Raw genomic sequence first — 20,776 nt, 5'->3', positions numbered from 1 at the left:
ATTGAAATATGCAGGAGTAGTGTGGACCCCTCATAAAAAGAAACACATAAGGAAATTGGAGAGACTACAAAAAATGGTTACAAGAATGGTTCCAGAATTTGAAGGGATGACATATGAAGAGAGACTAAAGGCTATGGATCTACCAACCCTGGAACAGAGAAGAGAGAGAGGAGACCTGATACAACTTTATAAATTGATCAACGGAATGGACCAAGTGGATAATGAGAAACTGATCCTGAGAGAAGAATATGACACTAGAAGCACAAGATCGCATAGTAAAAAGCTCAGGAAGGGAAGATGTCTGAGAGATGTTAAAAAATAGAGTTTCCCACAAAGATGTGTTGAAACTTGGAACAGTTTGAGTGAGGAAGTGGTGTCAGGAACAAGTGTGCAGAGCTTGAAAGAAAAACTGGATAAGTGTAGATATGGAGACAGGGCCACACCAGCGTAAAGCCCATGCCCTGGAAAACTACACACACACACACACACACACACACACACACAGTACAAATTATTTCTCACAATTTTCACTAAAGTAGAAAAAAAAATTAATTAACCATTGTATTAAGAAAAGACAATACCAAACTCTCTCTCTCTCTCTCTCTCTCTCTCTCTCTCTCTCTCTCTCTACCTGCATCAGCTGTACTCTTGTCATCACCACCACCACCACCACCACCCAGGTCAAAGGTTCCACTCGAGATCATTCCTACGGATGGCTTGTGTTCCTTGCTTGGAGAGCCTAGGAGGTCTGCTGCAGGAGGAGGAGGAGGAGGAGGAGGAGGAGGAGGAGGAGGAGGAGGAGGAGGAGGAGGAGGAGGAGGAGGAGGAGGAGGGTTTAAGTCAGTCATAAATCAGGTACATTCTTATAAATGTAATATTTTTCCACTACACCCTTGAAAACACCCAGTAACTTCCACTACACCTTTGAAAACACCAGTAACTTCCACTACACCCTTGAAAACACCAGTAACTTCCACTACACCCTTGAAAACACCAATAACTTCCACTACACCCTTGAAAACACCAGTAACTTCCACTACACCCTTGAAAACACCAGTAACTTCCACTACACCCTTGAAAACACCAGTAACTTCCACTACACCCTTGAAAACACCAATAACTTCCACTACACCCTTGAAAACACCAATAACTTCCACTACACCCTTGAAAACACCAGTAACTTCCACTACACCCTTGAAAACACCAATAACTTCCACTACACCCTTGAAAACACCAATAACTTCCACTACACCCTTGAAAACACCAATAACTTCCACTACACCCTTGAAAACACCAGTAACTTCCACTACACCCTTGAAAACACCAATAACTTCCACTACACCCTTGAAAACACCAATAACTTCCACTACACCCTTGAAAACACCAGTAACTTCCACTACACCCTTGAAAACACCAATAACTTCCACTACACCCTTGAAAACACCAGTAACTTCCACTACACCCTTGAAAACACCAGTAACTTCCACTACACCCTTGAAAACACCAATAACTTCCACTACACCCTTGAAAACACCAGTAACTTCCACTACACCCTTGAAAACACCAATAACTTCCACTACACCCTTGAAAACACCAGTAACTTCCACTACACCCTTGAAAACACCAATAACTTCCACTACACCCTTGAAAACACCAATAACTTCCACTACACCCTTGAAAACACCAGTAACTTCCACTACACCCTTGAAAACACCAATAACTTCCACTACACCCTTGAAAACACCCAATAACTTCCACTACACCCTTGAAAACACCAGTAACTTCCACTACACCCTTGAAAACACCAATAACTTCCACTACACCCTTGAAAACACCAATAACTTCCACTACACCCTTGAAAACACCAATAACTTCCACTACACCCTTGAAAACACTAGTAACTTCCACTACACCCTTGAAAACACCAATAACTTCCACTACACCCTTGAAAACACCAATAACTTCCACTACACCCTTGAAAACATCCACTACACCCTTGAAAACACCCAGTAACTTCCACTACACCCTTGAAAACATCCACTACACCCTTGAAAACACCCATATGACACATTTACAAATCATACACCTGTGAAAACGCCCAGAACACACAAATACCCTTTTAAGAACACTAAAAATGCTTACCAAACCCTTAAAAGTAATTAATAGAGACCCCAAAATACAGTGGAAGGCCTTCACTAACCTCCTGTGGCTGGTTCATGTAGCTGTGTGACTTTATGGGGCAATTTGGACAGAACTTCAAGAGCAAGGGTTGGGCAGCCTCCTCTCAGATGGGCGTGTGCTGTGGTGAAGTACAGACGCCTCTCTGCCAAGGTCATTGTGTTCCCATAAACACTTCTCTTGTCCAGGGTGTGCTGTCCTGCGCCCAGTCTATGGTGCGGTAAGGTGTGTTAGGGTATGTTGGGTGTGTTTGGGTGTGTTTTGGTGGGTTTTTGGGTGTTTTTGGGGTGTTTTTGGTGTGTTTTGGGTGTTTTGGTGTGTTTTGGGGCTGTTTTGGTGTGTTCTGGGTGTTTTGGGGTGTTTGGGTGTTTTGGTGTGTTTTGGTGTGTTTTGGTGTGTATAAGTGTGTTTAAATGTGTTTTGGTGAGTTTAAGTGTATTTTGGGGTGTTTGGTGTGTGTAGGTGTGTTTGGTGTGTGTAGGTGTGTTTTAGTGAGCTAGAGTGTGTTTTGGGTGTGTCTTGGTGTTTTGGTGTGTTTAGGTGTGTTTAAGTGTGTTTTGGTGGGTTTTAAGAGTGTGTCGGTGTGTTTTGGTGTCATACGGAAATGTGTCAAGATAATGAAGGCGTTAAATCATCATCTTTTATATGGAAGAAGAAAAACTGGCCACAAACAACAATGTATAGAAAAATACACAAAATAAATAAGACCCACTTGATTGCCAGTCCCCTAAATGAATAAGAGTTAGCCAAGAGTCTGGGACAAATTATTATTATTATTATTATTAAAAATCCACTGTTTTCCTTTGATAGGGATGAGAATGAGAGCAGTAGTCATTATATTTAAAGGAAGAATGGCAATATTTTGAAGAGAACATAACAATAAGGTTTGTGATTGCAGGTTATAGAGCTGTTGGACAAATTATTACTATTATTACTATTATTATTAAAATTTCACACTGATAGGGATGAGAACAAGGGCAGTAGTCATTATATTTAAAGGAAGATTCGCAATATTTTGAAGAAACGCAATGATAAGGCTTGTGATTGCAGGTTATAGAGCTCTTGGACAAATTATTACTATTATTATTACTATTATTACTATTATTACTATTATTATTATTACTATTATTATTATTATTATCACTGTTACCTAGAGGCCATCAGCGCCCCAGCCCCTCCACGCACTGTTGGCGATGCATTGGCGGATTAGCAGCGGGTGTGTGCGCAGGTAGATGTAGAAGTTAAATACACTCGGATCAGCTGTGGGGGGAGAGAGAGAGAGAGAGAGAGAGAGAGAGAGAGAGAGAGAGAGAGAGAGAGAGAGAGAGAGTTTATTGTAGATTCTTTTGTAAGTTAGAATTTTTTTGTTAATATTTTTTGTATACACACACACACACACACACATATACTTCCACCTCTCTCTCTCTCTCTCTCTCTCTCTCTCTCTCTCTCACACAAACTCAAACCCTGTCTTTCCCTTCCTTCCTTACACACACACACACACCCATACACAATTCTCTCTCTCTCTCTCTCTCTCTCTCTCTCTCTCTCTCTCTCCTTCCTTCCTTACACACACACACACACACACACACACACACACACACACACACACACACTGACCAGCACAAACAGTAGAGGCACTAGTCCTGGCACCGCTGTACTCTGGGTGGTGGATGCCGAGGGTGGGTGCGGTGTGGAGCAGGGTTGAGAGGGAGCTACTGTGTTCTTTTAGCATCCAGAAAGCCACAGAACGGATGAAAGGGTTTGTATGCATCTTCATTACGTCCGGCTGTGTGTCCTCGTCTGCGCTCTCCTCGTACCCCAAGATGCGCTGTTTTGGGGTGTTTGGAGGGTGAAGGGGTGTGTTAGGGGTGTAGCGGTGTGTTAGGGGGGTGAAGGGGTGTGTTGGGGTGTGGTTAGGTTACGTTGACTTATTGTGTTTAATATTTAATTTATGTTTATTTTATTTTTTTCATCTCTATCTCTCCCTCTCTCTCTCTCTTAGTTATTCTCTAAGTTCTTTCACTCTTATCTCCCTCTAGGATTAATTTCTCAGCCTTATTGACTCTCAGCTCATTCTTCATCTCATTCTTAGCTCTCGTCTCAGTCTTGTCTCAGTCTAGTCTAATTGCTTCACTCTAACTTAATCTAACCTAACCTTTAACCCTTCAGTAGCATGATGTGTTTCCATATTCACTCTGGTGACTATTTGGTGATTCTGTACAGCTTCAGAAACTCATGTGGGGGATTAAAATAGTGAAGACTGTGGCCATTAATCTTCTGCCCTCCATGGACCCTTCCTAATGTCAATAAAATGGTCTAATGGTACACAAAACTCCATTAAAATAGTGAAGACTGTGGCCATTAATCTTCTGCCCTCCATAGACCCTTCCTAATGTCAATAAAATGGTCTAATGGTACACAAAAGTCCATTAAAATAGTGAAGACTGTGGCCATTAATCTTCTGCCCTCCATAGACCCTTCCTAATGTCAATAAAATGGTCTAATGGTACACAAAACTCCATTAAAATAGTGAAGACTGTGGCCATTAATCTTCTGCCCTCCATGGACCCTTGCTAATGTCAATAAAATGGTCTAATGGTACACAAAACTCCATTAAAATAGTGAAGACTGTGGCCATTAATCTTCTGCACTCCATGGACCCTTGCTAATGTCAATAAAATGGTCTAATCACGCAAAAAATGTGTCCCACTACTGAAGGGGCTAAACTTAACCCAACCAAACCAAACCTAACCCAACCTAGCCTACCCAAACCTAACCTAACCTAACCCAACCCGACCTAACCTAACCCAACCCAATCCAAATCAAACCTAACCTAACCTAACCTTACCTAACCTAACCTAACCTAACCTAACCTAACCTTACCTAACCTAGCCTAACCTAACCCAACCTAACCTAACCTAATGTAACTCACAGTATGCAGTAGTTTTCTCAGTGTGGGTGGGACGGCCTCAAACTCCCCCTCGTAGAGCCTGATGATGACGATAGCCAGCTGTTCATCCTGCAGCTTGTTCAATACCACCTGTGGATAAAGTAGTAGTAGTAGTAGTAGTAGTAGTAGTAGTAGTAGTAGTAGTAGTAGTAGTAGTAGTAGTAGTAGTAGTAGTAGTAGTAGTAGTAGAAGCATTTGAGGAGGAGGAGGAGGAGGAGGAGGAGGAGGAGGAGGAGGAGGAGGAGGAGGAGGAGGAGAATTATTAATCAAACTTATATATTCATCAAAATACAGAAATATGCAAATATATATATAAATTTATGCTCTCTCTCTCTCTCTCTCTCTCTGAATAAATAAAAGTAGAATAAGGAGATAGAAACACTAAACACACACACACACACACACACATTAATTGAGGAAGGGAAGATGTCTGAGAGATGTTAAAAATTGTTTCCAGCAAAGATGTGTTGAGACGTGGAACAGTTTGAGTGAGGAAGTGGTGTCAGTAACGAGTGTGCAGAGCTTGAAAGAAAAATTGGACAAGTGTAGATATGGAGACAGGGCCACACCAGCGTAAAGCCCAGGCCATGGAAAACTACAACTAGGTAAATACACACACACCACAGACAGACCTCTAACGCATCCTTCAGGGCCCCGGCAAGAAGGAAGAAGGCTGCGGCATGTTCAAATCTCTGCTTTCCTAAAAGAGCGAAGGCATTTTTCAAGGCAGCCTTCCTCCATCTCTCCTCGGCAAAGTTGTTAGAGAAGAAATCCGTCATTCTCTTGTCGTCAATGGACCGGAACAGACCCCAGACTAGACTCTTCTTCTTCATGGCTAGGTAGTAGATGGCAGCGTCCAGCGGGTCCTTGCGGGTCAGGAAAGCGGCTTTGGCGATCTGTGGGGTGGGGTACGACAACTGGAGTGGGGTGTGATGTTACAAACTTTATATAATTCAAAATATATGCACACGCACACACACACATACACACTCATACACACACTCACCTTATTAAAACAGCGAGTAAGAAGAGTGTTGTTTCTCACCCACCAGCCAAACCCAAGCTCTCTTAATTCGGACCAGCGTGGGTTGCCCTGAGAGAGAAAGAGAGAGAGAGAGAGTTTACAATAATTCACGTCCGCCTCTCTAATGCAAGAGTTAACCAGTCCTTCACTAGTCCCAGCATCATCATCTGTGCCTCTCAACACCATCATGACTTCCACAACCTCTTATCAACTGGAAATTCCAGCTGCTAGTCACTAAACTCCATGTCACACTTCTATCAACTGAGAATTTCAGCTGCTAATCACTAAACTCCATGTCACACTTCTATTAACTACGAATTTCAGCCACTAGTCATCAAACTCCATGTCACACTTCTATCAACTGAGAATTCCAGCTGCTAATCACTAAACTCCATGTCACCCTTTTATCAACTAAGAATTTCAGCCACTAGTCACCAAACTCCATGTCACACTTCTATCAACTGAGTATTTGAGCTGCTAGTCACTAAACTCCATGTCACACTTCTATTAACTAAGAATTTCAGCCACTAGTCACCAAACTCCATGTCACACTTCTATCAACTGAGAATTTCAGCCGCTAGTCACCAAACTCCACCTCACACTTCTATCAACTGAAAATTCCAGCCACTAGTCACCAAACTCCACCTCACACTTCTATCAACTGAAAATTCCAGCCACTAATCACCAAACTCCACCTTGATTTATGCTACTTCATGTCACACTAAACTATGCTGTGTTCTTGAGTTATGCTGTACAATATCATGCTATGCTGCCTTATGTCATGCTATGCTAAGCTGTATTTTGAGTTACAATGTACAATGTTGTCTTATGCTATGCTGTATTCTTGACTTATGCTGTACAATGTCACGCTAAGCTGCCCTATGTCACGCTATGCTATGCTATGCTGTGGTGTCAGTGTCATTACTCAGTCCCATGTTTCCCACTGTAGCGATGCATACTTTGATATTCTGAAGCAAAAGTGTAACTAATTAAACTAATGAGAAAGTCCTTACATGGTGAGCTAAGAACTGCATCACTGACAGGATTAATTCTAAAAGTGTAGAGAGTAGAACAAATAGATCACAGAATAACACTTGTACACTTAACCCTCGGCTATCACGCCCAATTGTGATCGAAATATCCACGCCATAGCCAAAAACGCGATAGCCGAATTGATCTTGGCAGGAAGGCGGTTTTGGCCAATGAGTGCTCAGATATTCCACGACGTCACAATAGCAGGCATCTGAGTTCGCAATAATAAAATTTTAGCAGCTTTCCATGGGTGCACGATAGCAATAAAACGTGATAGCCAAAGTCGTGATAGCCGAGGGTTGACTGTAGAGAGTCAAACAAATAGATCCCAGAACAACGCTGCGTATTTGTCATCAAGAAAACTGCAAAAAATCTTCACCTGTCTCATGGAGGGAATAAAGTCCAATAGCTCCTCCTGGCTCTCCGAATGGTACGCCCACACAAAGTTATGGCTCCCTATGCCGGCCTTCTGCAGGGCGGCACGTTGGGCGATAGGCAGGCAACGCAGCAGGTATGTGTGGTGACGCATGGCCAACAGGAACCGCAGCCCACAGTCATCAAGGGTCTCTGTGGGGTAGGTGGTGTGTGAGGTGGTGGTGGTGATAGTGGTGGCATGTTTTTGGTGTTCGTGCTGGTACTGTTATAAATGGAAGGCTTACATATACACACACACACACACACACACACACACACACACACACACACACACACACTGTCAACTTTGAGAGATAGAAGGGAGAAAGGAGACTTAATAATGATATACAAGATAGTGAACTGTATGGAAAAGCTAGACAGACAACACCTGGTAACACTGACGGAGGACGGAGATAGACAGACAAGAGGACACTTTAAGATCATAAAGAGTCAGTGTTTGAGGGACATTAAGAAGCTCAGTTTTGCACACAGGACGCTGGACATCTGGAACAGCTTGAGTGAAGAGATTGCAGCAGCGGAAAGTGTGCACAAACTGAAGGAAAAGTGTGATAAATGTAGATATGGAGACAGGTCACTAGGAGCCCTGAGACACACTCCAACCCTGCAACACACACACACACACACACACACACAACCTATTTTTCCTTCTTTTAACATCCGTCCTACAACACCTTAAAGAGCATTGAAGCACTGTTAATCTTCCACCAATAAGCAACATAGGCAATTATATTCATAGCAGCACACATATTAGGACCCACATCCCCACCTAGGCTTACCCCACTCTACCCTAACCACCCACCCATGGAAGGCTCATCCGACGCAGTCCTGGAGAACGTTTCCTTGGCCAGAGCTTCCTTTGCCTTGTTGATGTCAAAGCGGTCCGCAAAATCCACATTACAGGAGGCCACAGTGTCCGCCAGGGCCAGCAGGTGCATCTGGTCCAGGCTTGACAACCCAGGCAGGTGAGTGTGGGTCAGCAGGGTGGCCAAGATCTGTGCCTGGTGAGTATAGGGTGACTTGGGTGAGATGAGGTTAGGTGTGATAGGGTGAAATAGGGTGTGATGGGGTGAGGTTAGAGTGTGATAGGGTGATATAGGGTGAGATGGGATGAGGTTTGGGTGTGATAGGGTGAAGTTAGGGTGATATAGGGTGAGTATACGGTGACTAGGGTGAGATGGGGTGTGACAGGGAGAAATAGGGTGTAATACAGTGAGGTTAGGGTGTGATAGGGTGAGGTTAGGGTGTGATAGGGTGAGGTTAGGGTGAAATAGGATGTGATAGGGTGAAATAGGATGAGATGGGGTGTGATGGGGTGAGGTTAGGGGATACAGGGTGAGATGGGGTGAGGTTAGGGCAATATAGAATGAGATAGGGTGAGGTTAGGGTGATAGGGTGTGTTAGGGTGAAATAGGGTGTGTTAGGGTGATGTTAGGATATGACAGGGTGAGCTAAGGGTGTGATAGGGTGATATCAGGTGAGATAGGGTGAGGTTAGGGTGATATAGGGTGTAACAGGATGTATTAGGGTGAAATAGGGTGACTTTAGCATGCATTAGGGTGAGATAGGGTGTGTTAGGGTGAAATAGGGTGACTTTAGCATGCATTAAGGTGAGATAGGGTGTGTTAAAGTTGAGTTACACTGTTCTAGGGTGAAATGGGATGGGATATTATTATTAATTGAACATTTGTACATAAATATCCAGACAAACATTATTTATTTCACTTTTTCACTCTTAATAGAAATCACCACCACCACCACCACCACCACCACCACTACCTGTCTGGGCCCGAAGAAAGCAATGCCCTTTGTTTCATGAGTGAGGGATTTTCTTCTCCCCGCCGCCGCTGCCGCACCGATGGCCATCTCCTCCTCCTCCTCCAGCGTCAGGTCGTCGTCCTCCTCCCCTCCAAAGCTCGGTCCTCCAAACAGCTGTGCGTACGTCTGTCGAAGATACATTGGGGTTGTCACAGGAGGAGGAGGAGGAGGAGGAGGAACAAAAAGATGCATGAGAATATTAAATGAGAGAGAGAGAGAGAGAGAGAGAGAGAGAGAGAGAGAGAGAGAGAGAGAGAGAGAGCATAACATGTAGTTTATAAACACACAAACACCAGCACCCCTTCCTTTCACCTAAAACACACTCAAAACACACCAAAACACACTCAAAACACTCAAAAACACCCAAAACACATTCCAAACCCTCAAATACACCCCAAAACACACCCAAAATAACCCAAACACACTCAAAACACCCCAAACACACTCAAAACACCCCAAAACACTCTAACACACCCCAAAACACACTCAAAACCTTCAAAAATACCCCCAAACACATCCTAAAACACTCAAAACATCCCAAAACACACTCAACCCGCCCCCCTCACCCTTCCCAACACTCACATCCTCCTTGTTGGCATCGTGTACACCTTGGCGGCGATGGTGGTGGTGGTTCTGTGTGTCCTTGTCAGCCTCCAGCAGCAGCCACAGGGGAAGGGGGGGGATGGCCGTCACCTCTATATAATCCAGGGTGAGCTCCTCTGCCAGCATGGTGATGGAGCCACGCCCACCCTCCCTGCCGCTCTGATGGGGAGATTAAGTTAGGTTAGGTTGGGTTGGGTTGGGTTAGGTTAGGTTAGGTTAGGTTAGGTTAGGTTAGGTTAGGTTAGGTTAGGTTAGGTTAGGTTAGGTTAGGAAAGGTTAGGTTAGGTTAGGAAAGGTTAGGTTAGGTTAGGTTAGGTTAGGTTAGGATTGATTAGATATGAAGAAAGACTGCAGGAAATGGAACTACCAACTTAGAAGGACAGACAGGAAAGAGGAGACCTAATAACAATGTACAAGATAGTGAACTGTATGGAAAAGCTAGACAGACAACACCTGGTAACACTGACGGAAGACGGAGATAGACAGACAAGAGGACACTTTAAGATCATGAAGAGTCAGTGTTTGAGGGACATTAAGAAGCTCAGTTTTGCACACAGGACGCTGGACATCTGGAACGGCTTGAGTGAAGAGATTGTAGCAGCGGAAAGTGTGCACAAACTGAAGGAAAAGTGTGATAAATGTAGATATGGAGACAGGTCACTAGGAGCCCCAGACACATTCCAACCCTGCACACACACACACACACACACACACATTGCTAAAACACACCCTAACACCCCATAACACACCCTAACACACTCACAGCGTCAGCCTGTTTGCCGGACATTGATAGTGTGCGTGACCAAGATCACACTCTAGATAAACACACACACACACACACACAAACAGCTAAAACACACTCTCACACCCCATAACACACCCTAACACACTCACAGCGCCAGCCTGTGTGCCGGACATGGAGAGAGTGCGTGATCGAGACCACACTCTACTCCTTGCTTCTTCCTGGTCACTGAGGCTAATGCGGGCTGGGATGTCACTGCTGTGTTGGCCAAGCTGCGACAGACACCTGCGGGGGAGAAGGGCCGTGAGGTGCTGTGGTGGGGGAAAGGAGGAATGGAGGCTGTGTAGAGTGCGTGAGAGAGAGAGAGAGAGAGAGAGAGACTCCAAACACTCTCCATAACACTCAAAACACACCTAAAACACTCAAAATATCTCAAAACAAAAAGAAAATCCCACCACACACACACACACACACACACATACACACAAACTACTAAAACACCCCAAAACACACCCAAACACCCTCCAAACACAGGCTCACCTCACTAAATGCGCCAGAATAGCCTTGACTCTCCTGATCTTGCCCGAATTGAGGAGTTCCATGAGCTGGCGTGGGTGGTACTGTGGCAGGATGGGCGAGGCTGTGTGTCCTGCTTCAAATATGCCAGAGAGAGGGGCTGCGTCTGTCACCCCGCCCTCCCCAGCCCCTCCCGCACTCCCGCCGCCACTGTTGCTGATTGCCTCACCCAGCCCTGGTGTGTGTGAGAGAGAGAGAGAGAGAGAGAGTTAAGTTTGGTTTGGTTAGGTAAAAACATCCTACAAAACACACAAATCACCCTAAAACACCCTAGAAAATGTAAAAATCACACCAAAACACCCTAAAACACACCCATCACCCTAGCTCACCCTATCTTTCTTCATCTTGCTATCCAGGACGGCCAGGAAAAATTCTCAGAAATACTTGAAACACCCTGGAACACACCTGTCACCCTAACACCCTAAAATACACCTGAAACACAAACACCCTAAAAACACCCTAAAAAACACACCAAAACACTCTAAAACACCCAGAAATCACCCTAAAACACCCTAAAATACACCTATCACCCTAAAACACAAACAAACACCCTAAAAACACACCAAACCACTCTAAAAACACCCAGAAATCACCCTAAAACATCCTATAATACACCTATCACCCTAAAACACAAATAAACACCCTAAAAACACACCAAAACACTCTAAAAACACCCAGAAATCACCCTAAAACATCCTATAATACACCTATCGCTCTAAAACACCCAGAAATCACCCTAAAACACACCTGTCACCCTAGCTCACCCTACCTTTCTTCATCTTGCTATCCAGGACGGCCAGCACAGAGTAGGATGTCACCCTGTTGATCCCCGATGCTCCTTTAGGGTGATGTGACGACTCCTGTAGGTATGATTTTAGGTCTGCCTCTGTTAGCTCCCTTCCATTGCTCTGGCTGTCACTCTGCTCCTCCTCCTCCTCCTCCTCCTCCTCACCCTGCTGTGGGGGGAGGCTGGGCGTGGCGGTGGTGGTGGTGGTACGGGGCCTGCTGGGGTCTGCTGTTAAGGTGATAGGGTGATTTGGTTAGGTTAGGTTAGGTTAGGTTAGGTTAGGTTAGGTTTAGGTTAGGTTAGGTTAGGTTAATATTGTGTAAGATCAATTTAAATGTATATGTGTGGAAGTATACACACTCCTATGCATTAATTTACAAATGTACACCCAAACGCACCCTACCACACAAGTTCTCACCCTTATAAACCCATACAAACACACCCAACAAGCCTTCGAACCAACACCCACTCACTCACACACCCACTACACCCACGACACACCCAAACGCACCCCACCACACAATTCCTCACCCCATAAACCCATACAAACACACCCAACAAGCCTTTAAACCCAAACCCACCCACTCCCGTACACCCACACCTAACAACCAGATACCACCATAGCTGGCACACACCTGTATCGTGCCACTGGGTGTACACGTGCACCTCATTGTCCATGCCGACAACAAGGATCCCGTCACGCACCCACGACACCTGCATGGGGAGTGGAGCCAGGCCATCCGCAGAGGAGAGAGTCAGTCGCTCTAAACGCATCCACCTGAGAGAGAGAGAGAGAGAGTAGTAGTAGTAGTAGTAGTAGTTAGTAGTAGTAGTAGTAGTAGTAGTAGTAGTAGTAGTAGTATCAATAAAATGGTCTAATGGTACACAAAACTCAATTAAAATACTGAAGACTGTGGCAATTAATCTTCTGCCCTCCATACACCCTTCCTAATGTCAATAAAATGGTCTAATGGTACACAAAACTCCATTAAAATAGTGAAGACTGTGGCCATTAATCTTCCAATTCCATAGACCCTTCCTAATGTCAATAAAATGGTCTAATGGTACACAAAACTCAAGGTAAAAATGTGTCCCAGTACTTAAGAGGTTAAAAGACAAAAAAAAGTGTGTTTTGGGATGTTTGGAAGTGTTTTGTGGTGTTATGGAGCATTTCTGGGATGTTTTGTGGTGTTATGGGGTGTTTAGTGGTGTTGTGGGGTATTTCTAGGGTATACAATGGTGTTTAGAGGTGTATTGGGGTGTTTGAAGCTGTTTCTGGGGTGTTTTTGCATGTCTAGTGGTGTTATAAAGAGCTTCAGGGTGTATTTAGAAGCATTCAGGAGTGTAAAAAGGCTTGTGGGTGTTTTAAGGTGTATTTAGAGTGTCTATGGGTGTTTTAGGGTGTATTTAGAAGCATTCAGGAGTGTAGAAAGGCTTATGGGTGCTTCAGGGTGTATTTAGAAGCATTCAGGAGTGTAAAAAGGCTTGTGGGTGTTTTAAGGTGTATTTAGAGTGTCTATGGGTGTTTTAGGGTGTATTTAGAAGCATTCAGGAGTGTAGAAAGGCTTGTGGGTGTTTTAAGGTGTATTTAGAGTGTCTATGGGTGTTTTAGGGTGTATTTAAAAGCATTAAGGAGTGTAGGTGTATCAGCAGTAAGGTTAGCATGTGGCCCTGACCTGGGAAGTTTGGTGTCGCAGAGAGTGTGTAGAGACATGGACTTCTGAAGGACAGGTCTTGACGCTCGGCCCTCCCTGTCACCCTTCTTCTTGTCACCACTGCAGCTCACCAATGCCACCTCCTCCGCCACACTCGTGTACACCACAACCTGCACCAAGGAGGAGGAGGAGGAGGAGGAGGAGGAGGAAGAGGAAGAGGAAGAGGAAGAGGAGGAGAAAGAGGAGGAGGAGGAGGAGGAGGAGGAGGAAGAATCATTTTAACACTCATTTTTATTAGTAATTTTGCACAGAAACACACACACCCTCTCTCTCTCTCTCTCTCTCTCTCTCTCTCTCTCTCTCTCTTACCTTACTCCCAATGGCCACAGTGAGGAGGTGAGATCCATCCTCTTGTGACACCCATGCAATCTGTACGGGGTGTTTTTGTTTCACCCTGATGCCACTCTTGTCAAAACGCTGGTGTCGCAGGGAGTGTAGCGTGCTGGGGCTGGGCACTAGGAGCTGGCCTGGGGGTGTAGAGGTGTTGAGGGTGTTAAAGGGGTGTCTTAGAGTGTTTTGTGGGTGTTTTTGTCAGTGTTTTGTGATGAGAACGATATTTCTTTGTGTGTTTTTGTGTGTTTTGGGGCGTTTTGGTATGTGTTTTGGGGTTTTGGGGTTTTTGGGGTGTTTTGGGGATGTTTTTAGGTGTTGAGTGGTGTTTTGGGGTGTTTTGAGGATGTTTTGGGTGTTGAGGGTGTTTTGGGGTTTTGGGGTGTTTTTAGTGTTTCTGGGTGTTTTGGATGTTTTGGGTGTTGAGGGTGTTTTGGGTGTTTTTGGATATTGAGGGTGTTTTGGGTATGTTTTGGGTGTTGAGGGTGTTCTTGGGTGTAGGGATGTTGTGGGGTGATTTGTGGGTGTTTTGGGGTGTTTTGTGGGTGTTTATGGTGAGAACGATGTTTTGGTGTGTTTTGGGTGTTTTGGGGTTTGGGTGTGTTTTGAGGTGTAGGGATGTTGTGGGGTGATTTGTGGGTGTTTTGGGTGAAAGATGTCTTTGGGTTGTTTTGTGTATTTTTGGGTGTTGTGGGGTGTGTTTGGATGTGTTTTAGAGTGTTTTTGGGTGTTGAGGGATGTGTTTGGATGTTTGGGTGTGTTTGAGTGTGTTTTTTGTGTGCTTTGGGGTGTGTTTGGGTGTTGTGAGATGTTATGGTGTGTTTGGGTGTGTTTTGGTGTGTGTTTGGGTGTTGTAGTGTGTTTGGGTGTGTTTGGGTGTGTTTTGGAGTGATTTTGGGTGTTGAGGGGTGTTGAGGTGTGTTTGGGAGTTTGGGTGTGTTTTGGGGTGTGTTTGAGTGTTTTGGGATGTTTTGGGTGTTTTGGGTGTTTGGGGCATTTTTCGGATGTTTTGGGTGTTGAGGGTGTTTGGGGATGTTTTTGGGTGTTGAGGGGTGTTTTTGGGGTGTGTTTTGGGGTGAGAGGAGTGTTAGTGGTGTAAGAGATAAGGGAAGGAAAGATTTAGCAATATATTTTGGTACCAAATCACCAAATTAAGAAAAACACTCAAAATCTTAATAACTTTCAATATAAGGGTGTCATGAGGTGTATTGGTGTTGTCAGATGGGTGTTTCTGGGGTGTTATGGGGTGTCTTGTAGTATTTTAAGGGGTGTTTGGGTGTTTTTGGGATGTTTAGCAGTGTTTTGGTGTGTTTGGGGTGTTTTTGGGGTGGTATGGGGTGTTTTGGTGTCTGTTTAAGAGTGTTTGGGTGTATCTGGGGATGTTTTTGGATGTTGTGGTGTGTTCAATGATGTCTTGGTGCATTTTGGTGTGTGTCTAGGATGTTTTGGGATGTTTCTCGGTGTTGTGGAGTGTTAGGGGCATGAAGACTACGACACAGACACACACACACTCTCTCTCTCTGTCTCTCTCTCACACACACACACACACACACACACACACACTCTCTCTAAACTTCCCTCATTCAAACACACACAAATAAACACACACAAACCTTCCTTCTCTTTCTTTCTCTCTCTCTCTCTCTCTCACACACACACACACACACACACACACTCTCTCTCTAAACTTCCCTCATTCAAACACACACAAACCTTCCTTCTCTCTCTCTCTCTCTCACACACACACACACACACACACTCTCTCTCTCTCTAAACTTCCCTCATTCAAACACACACAAATAAACACACACAAACCTTCCTCTCTCTCTCTCTCTCTCACACACACACACACACACACACACGCACAAACGCACTCACTATTGACGGAGTGGAGAGCGTCAGCGGAGAAGAGTGGGGAGGAGGGGCACAGATCCTCCGCACTGAAGGTGGAAGAGAGCTTGGAGGTGGTAGAGCGACCCTGGGCTGCCATCTGTGGAGGAGAGAGAGAGAGAGAGAGAAATATATTAACATCATTATCAGTAGAAGTGGTAGTGGTGGTAGTAGTAGAGGAGGAGGAGGAGGAGGAGGAGGAGGAGGAGGAGGAGGAGGAGGAGGAGGAGGAGGAGGAGGAGGAGGAGGAGGAGGAGGAGGAGGAGGAGGAGGAGGAGGAGGAGGAGTAGACCATATAGCCAGCACAAATCCATTCCATCATTCCAAAAGTGTATCTCTCTCTCTCTCTCTCTCTCTCTCTCTCTCTCTCTCTGTGCCTCACCCTGGACAGGTATCCCAGGTCAATGTCACTCATGCAGGGGTCACTGGGCTGGGTCACTGTGTCGTGCAGGTCAAACTTGTCCTCCAGAACCCACTGTGAGCCTGCAGGAGAGAGGTCAGGTTACAAACAGCTTTCCTGGTGTGTGGAGTGTGTTGTGGTCTCAGTCCTACCCAAAGATCGGTCTATGAGCTCTGAACTCGCTCCGTAATGGGGAAGGCTGAATGGGTGACTGGCAGATGACTCACTCACTCACTCACACACACACACACACACACCTCCAGTACTCTCACACTCATAGATGGCAAGAGTGCAAGAGAATTCCATTGATCCATCACTGTTGGCTGTGGTGTGAGAGGTCTGGCCCGGTGTCTGGTAAGCACAGGCGATGCGGCCACTGTAGGCAGCGCTCACATGGAGGGGCAGGCCTGTGGAGGAGGAGGAGGAGGAGGAGGAGGAGGAGGAGGAGGAAGGGAGGTTAACATTTTATTTTTTTCATTCTTTCATTTTACTAGAAATATTTAGAAAAACATTATATCTCTCTCTCTCTCTCTCTCTCTCTCATTTGTCCCGGAATTTTGGCTAACTCTCTTGGACCTGTAGGGGGACTGGCAACTGAGTGGGCCATTCGATACATTTCTAAAGTTTTAAGATACCTTAGACCAATTTTCTGTTATTCCATTACAAAAACACACACAAACACACCACAACACCACAACACCACACTCACCTGGAACTCTGATAGCACTTTCACCACCACAGCTGACCATGCCCCACTCCTGCCAAGACAGCTTCACACCACCAGCACCCACCAGCCTGCAGCCCCAGAACCTGATGGTGTTGTCAGAGCAGGCTGTGACAAGGACATAGGGAGCATAGCAGGCAGGGTGGATGGAGGCGGAGCTGAGGTGGCCGGCAGAGGGGGAGGCGTGGAGGATGCTGACGCCAGGTGGGAGTGGAAGGTTCTGTTCGCAAACCTGTTGATTTTGGGGTCAATTGGTTAGGTTAGGTTAGATTAGGTTAGGTTAGGTTAGGTTAGGTTGGGTTAGGTTGGATTTGGGGTATATTAGGGTATATTAGGGTGTGTTTGGGTGTGTTTAGGTTTGTATAGGTAAAAATGTGTGTGTTTTGGGGTGTATAATATTGATAATAACAATAACAATAATAATAATAATAATAATTTTTTCATCATCTCTCTCTCTCTCTCTCTCTCTCTCTCTCTCTCTCTCTCTCTCTCTCTCTCTCTCTCTCTCTCTCAGTACCTTGGTGGTGGTGATGGCAATGGGTGAGGCATCGAGGGAGCCGGCCAGGCCCTCCCCGGCGTGAGGGGCTGCAGCGGTGGGGGTGCTGTGGCCGGAGGAGGGGCTGGCGGCCTCCCCCAAGTGTGTGTCCCTCCCCTGGGTCTCCGAGGCAATCACCAGACGCCACACGTGCATTGTCTGGGGTGAAGGGGTGAGGGGTGTATTGGGGTGAAGGGGTGTATTGGTGTGTGTGTGTGTGTGTGTGTGTGTGTGTGTGTGTGTGTGTGTGTGTGTGTGTGTGTGTGTGTGTGTATTTACCTAATTGTATTTACCTAATTGTAACATACGGGAAAAGAGCTATGCTCGTGTTGTCCCGTCTCCATATCTATTAATGTCCAGCTTTTTCTTAAAATCATGAATATTCCTTGCGTTGACCACTTCCACGTCTAAACTATTCCATGCTTCCACCCTTCTATGAGGAAGCTATATTTTTCACATCTCTCCTATAAGTGGCCATTTTAGTTTTTCCCATGCCCTCTCGACATTCTTCCATTCCACATACACAGATCTTCCCTATCCATTTTTCCATGCCAATCATCACTCTGTATATTGCTATCAGGTCTCCCCTTTCTCTTCTGTTTTCCAGGGTTGGAAGTTGCATTCTTTTCAGTCTGTCTTCATAAGTCAAATCTCTTAAGTCAGGCACCATTTTCGTTGCAGCCCTCTGTACTTTCTCTAGTTTCCTTATGTGTTTCTTTAAGTTCGAGCCCACTGTATTGTTGCATATTCAAGCCTCGGTCTTATCATTGCAGTAATTATTTTCTTCATCATTTCTTCATCTAGATATCGAACGCCACTCTTATGTTCCTCAATAAGTTCAATACTTCTCCAATTATTTTGTTTATATGTCTCTCTGGCGATAGGTCATTGGTAATTGTCACCCCAAGGTCTTTTTCTTCATGACTGGTTTTATGTCTTCATTTCCTATCTTGTACATACTCCTGATTCTTCTTTCACTCTTGCCAAACTCTATTTTCTTGCATTTTGTCGTGTTGAACTCCATTTGCCATGTACAGCTCCATTTCCATATTCTGTCCAAGTCTTCCTGGAGTAGTTCGCAATCTTTGTCACATCTCACTTTTCGTAACAATTTTGCATCGTCTGCAAATAGGCTCACATAACTGGACACCCCATCCACCATGTCATTTATGTAGACTGCGAACATTACTGGTGCCAACACTGATCCCTGTGGAACTCCACTCTCCACCAATCCCCATTCTGATGGTCTGTCCTTAATTATTGTTCTCATTTCTCTTCCTACCAAAAGTCTTCCATCCATTTTAGTAAACTGCCATGCACTCCTCCTACCATTTCAAGTTTCCAGATCAGTCTCTGGTGTGGTACCTTATCAAAGGCCTTTTTTAAATCCAGATATATTCCATCAGCCCAACCATCTCTTTCCTGTATTACATCTATCACCCTCGAATAGTAACATATCAGGTTTGTCGTGCATGAACGCCCTTTCCTAAAACCAAATTGACACTCACAAAGTATGTCATTTTTCTCCAAGAAGTCTGTCCATCTAGTCTTCACCACCCTCTCACACATCTTAGCTACCACACTTGTAAGTGACACTGGTCTATAGTTCAATGGGTCTCTCTTGTTACCTGATTTATAGATTGGGACAATGTTAGCTCTTTTCCAGTCTTGGGGCACTACACCTTCCCTTAATGAGGCATCAATTACTTCACAAACTTTTTCTGCCAATTGCTCCCTGCATTCTCTTAAAATCCATCCTGATACCCCATCAGGTCCCACAGCTTTTCTCACTTCTAAACTCCCCATCATGTTCTTGATCTCCTCCACAGTTACTTGAAACTCCTTCATAATCCCTTTCTGTTCCATTACCAGTGGTTTGTCAAAAGCAGTCTCCTTTGTGAATACCTTCCGAAAGCATCCATTCATAGCCTCTGCCATTTCCCTGGGATCTTCACTGTATACTCCATTTACTTCTAAACTTTCAATACTTTCTCTATTTTTGATGTTGTTGTTCACATGTCTGTAAAAAGCCTTGGTTGGTCTTTACATTTATCAATTATATCCTTTTCTTGTTTCTTTCTTTCTTCTCTTCTAATCAACACATATTCATTTCTTGCTCTTTTGTAACTTTCCCACTGCTTAATCCGTCTTTTCCTTCTCCACCTCTTCCATGCATCCTCTTTTCTTGTTCTAGCCTTTTCACATCTATCGTTAAACCAGTCCTGCTTTCCAACTTCTCTATGTTGTCTTATTGGTACAAATTTTTCTCACCTTCTTTGTATATTTTTATAAATTCCTTCCACTTTTCATTTGCTCCTTAGCACTCTTGAATTTCATCCAATTTGTCTCTTGAAAGAATTTCTTTAGGTTTCCAAAATCTGTCTTGGCATAATTCCATCTTCCCACTTTATATTCTTCATTTCTTCTAGATTTCTCTTCGTCTATCACCTTGAACTCCAAAACTGCATGATCACTCTTTGCTAAAGGGCACTCCACCCTCATCTCCTCAATGACCATTGGCTCTGTACTAAAGACCAAGTCCAGTCTTGACGATGCTCCCTCTCCTCCAAACCTAGTATCTTCTTTGACCCACTGAGTTAACACATTTTCCATTGCCAGTGTCAATAGTGTATTTCCCCATGTTGTCTCTGATCCTTCCATTGACCAGTCCTCCCAACACACCTCTTTACAATTAAAATCTCCCATCATTATAGTTCGTTCACAGCCACCCAACATTTCTTCCAGACATGTTCCTGTATCACTTATCATTTCTTCATATTCCTGTACTGACCATGCATTTGTCTTAGGTGGTACGTACACCACTATGTAGTGCCTCTTTTTTCCTTCATTAGTTTCTGCTCTGATCTTTAGCACTTCTGCCTTTCCCATACCTTTTTTCACTTGATCCACCTTTATATCTTTTTTAACCAGCAACATCACTCCTCCTCCCATCTTACCTACTCTATTTCTTTTCCAAACGTTATATTTCCCTTCTCCAACCTTCATCAGGTCTTCTCCCTCTCTCAGTTTTGTTTCA

At 44.6% G+C, this 20,776-nt stretch overlaps 1 protein-coding gene across 1 annotated transcript in view; it reads right to left on the bottom strand.

The window, feature by feature from the left end:
- Positions 1 to 20,776, bottom strand: part of LOC123503058 (dmX-like protein 2) — a 62,962-nt gene that overhangs the window by 26,347 nt on the left and 15,839 nt on the right. Inside the window, 23 exon segments of the mRNA XM_045252465.1 lie at positions 632 to 751; positions 2,201 to 2,388; positions 3,329 to 3,358; positions 3,360 to 3,464; positions 3,810 to 4,009; positions 5,114 to 5,221; positions 5,764 to 6,027; positions 6,138 to 6,224; positions 7,567 to 7,754; positions 8,422 to 8,620; positions 9,399 to 9,563; positions 10,020 to 10,199; positions 10,935 to 11,067; positions 11,323 to 11,533; positions 12,128 to 12,373; positions 12,781 to 12,923; positions 13,822 to 13,970; positions 14,170 to 14,327; positions 16,069 to 16,180; positions 16,463 to 16,563; positions 16,738 to 16,887; positions 17,190 to 17,436; positions 17,722 to 17,898. Of these exon segments, the coding sequence (XP_045108400.1) occupies positions 632 to 751; positions 2,201 to 2,388; positions 3,329 to 3,358; positions 3,360 to 3,464; positions 3,810 to 4,009; positions 5,114 to 5,221; positions 5,764 to 6,027; positions 6,138 to 6,224; positions 7,567 to 7,754; positions 8,422 to 8,620; positions 9,399 to 9,563; positions 10,020 to 10,199; positions 10,935 to 11,067; positions 11,323 to 11,533; positions 12,128 to 12,373; positions 12,781 to 12,923; positions 13,822 to 13,970; positions 14,170 to 14,327; positions 16,069 to 16,180; positions 16,463 to 16,563; positions 16,738 to 16,887; positions 17,190 to 17,436; positions 17,722 to 17,898 (3,661 nt within the window).

Source organism: Portunus trituberculatus, chromosome 2 (genome assembly GCF_017591435.1).
Source record: "Portunus trituberculatus isolate SZX2019 chromosome 2, ASM1759143v1, whole genome shotgun sequence".
Lineage (NCBI taxonomy): Eukaryota > Metazoa > Arthropoda > Malacostraca > Decapoda > Portunidae > Portunus > Portunus trituberculatus.
Note: the sequence above shows the minus strand (reverse complement) of the source record. Positions and strands in the feature narration are given on the sequence as shown.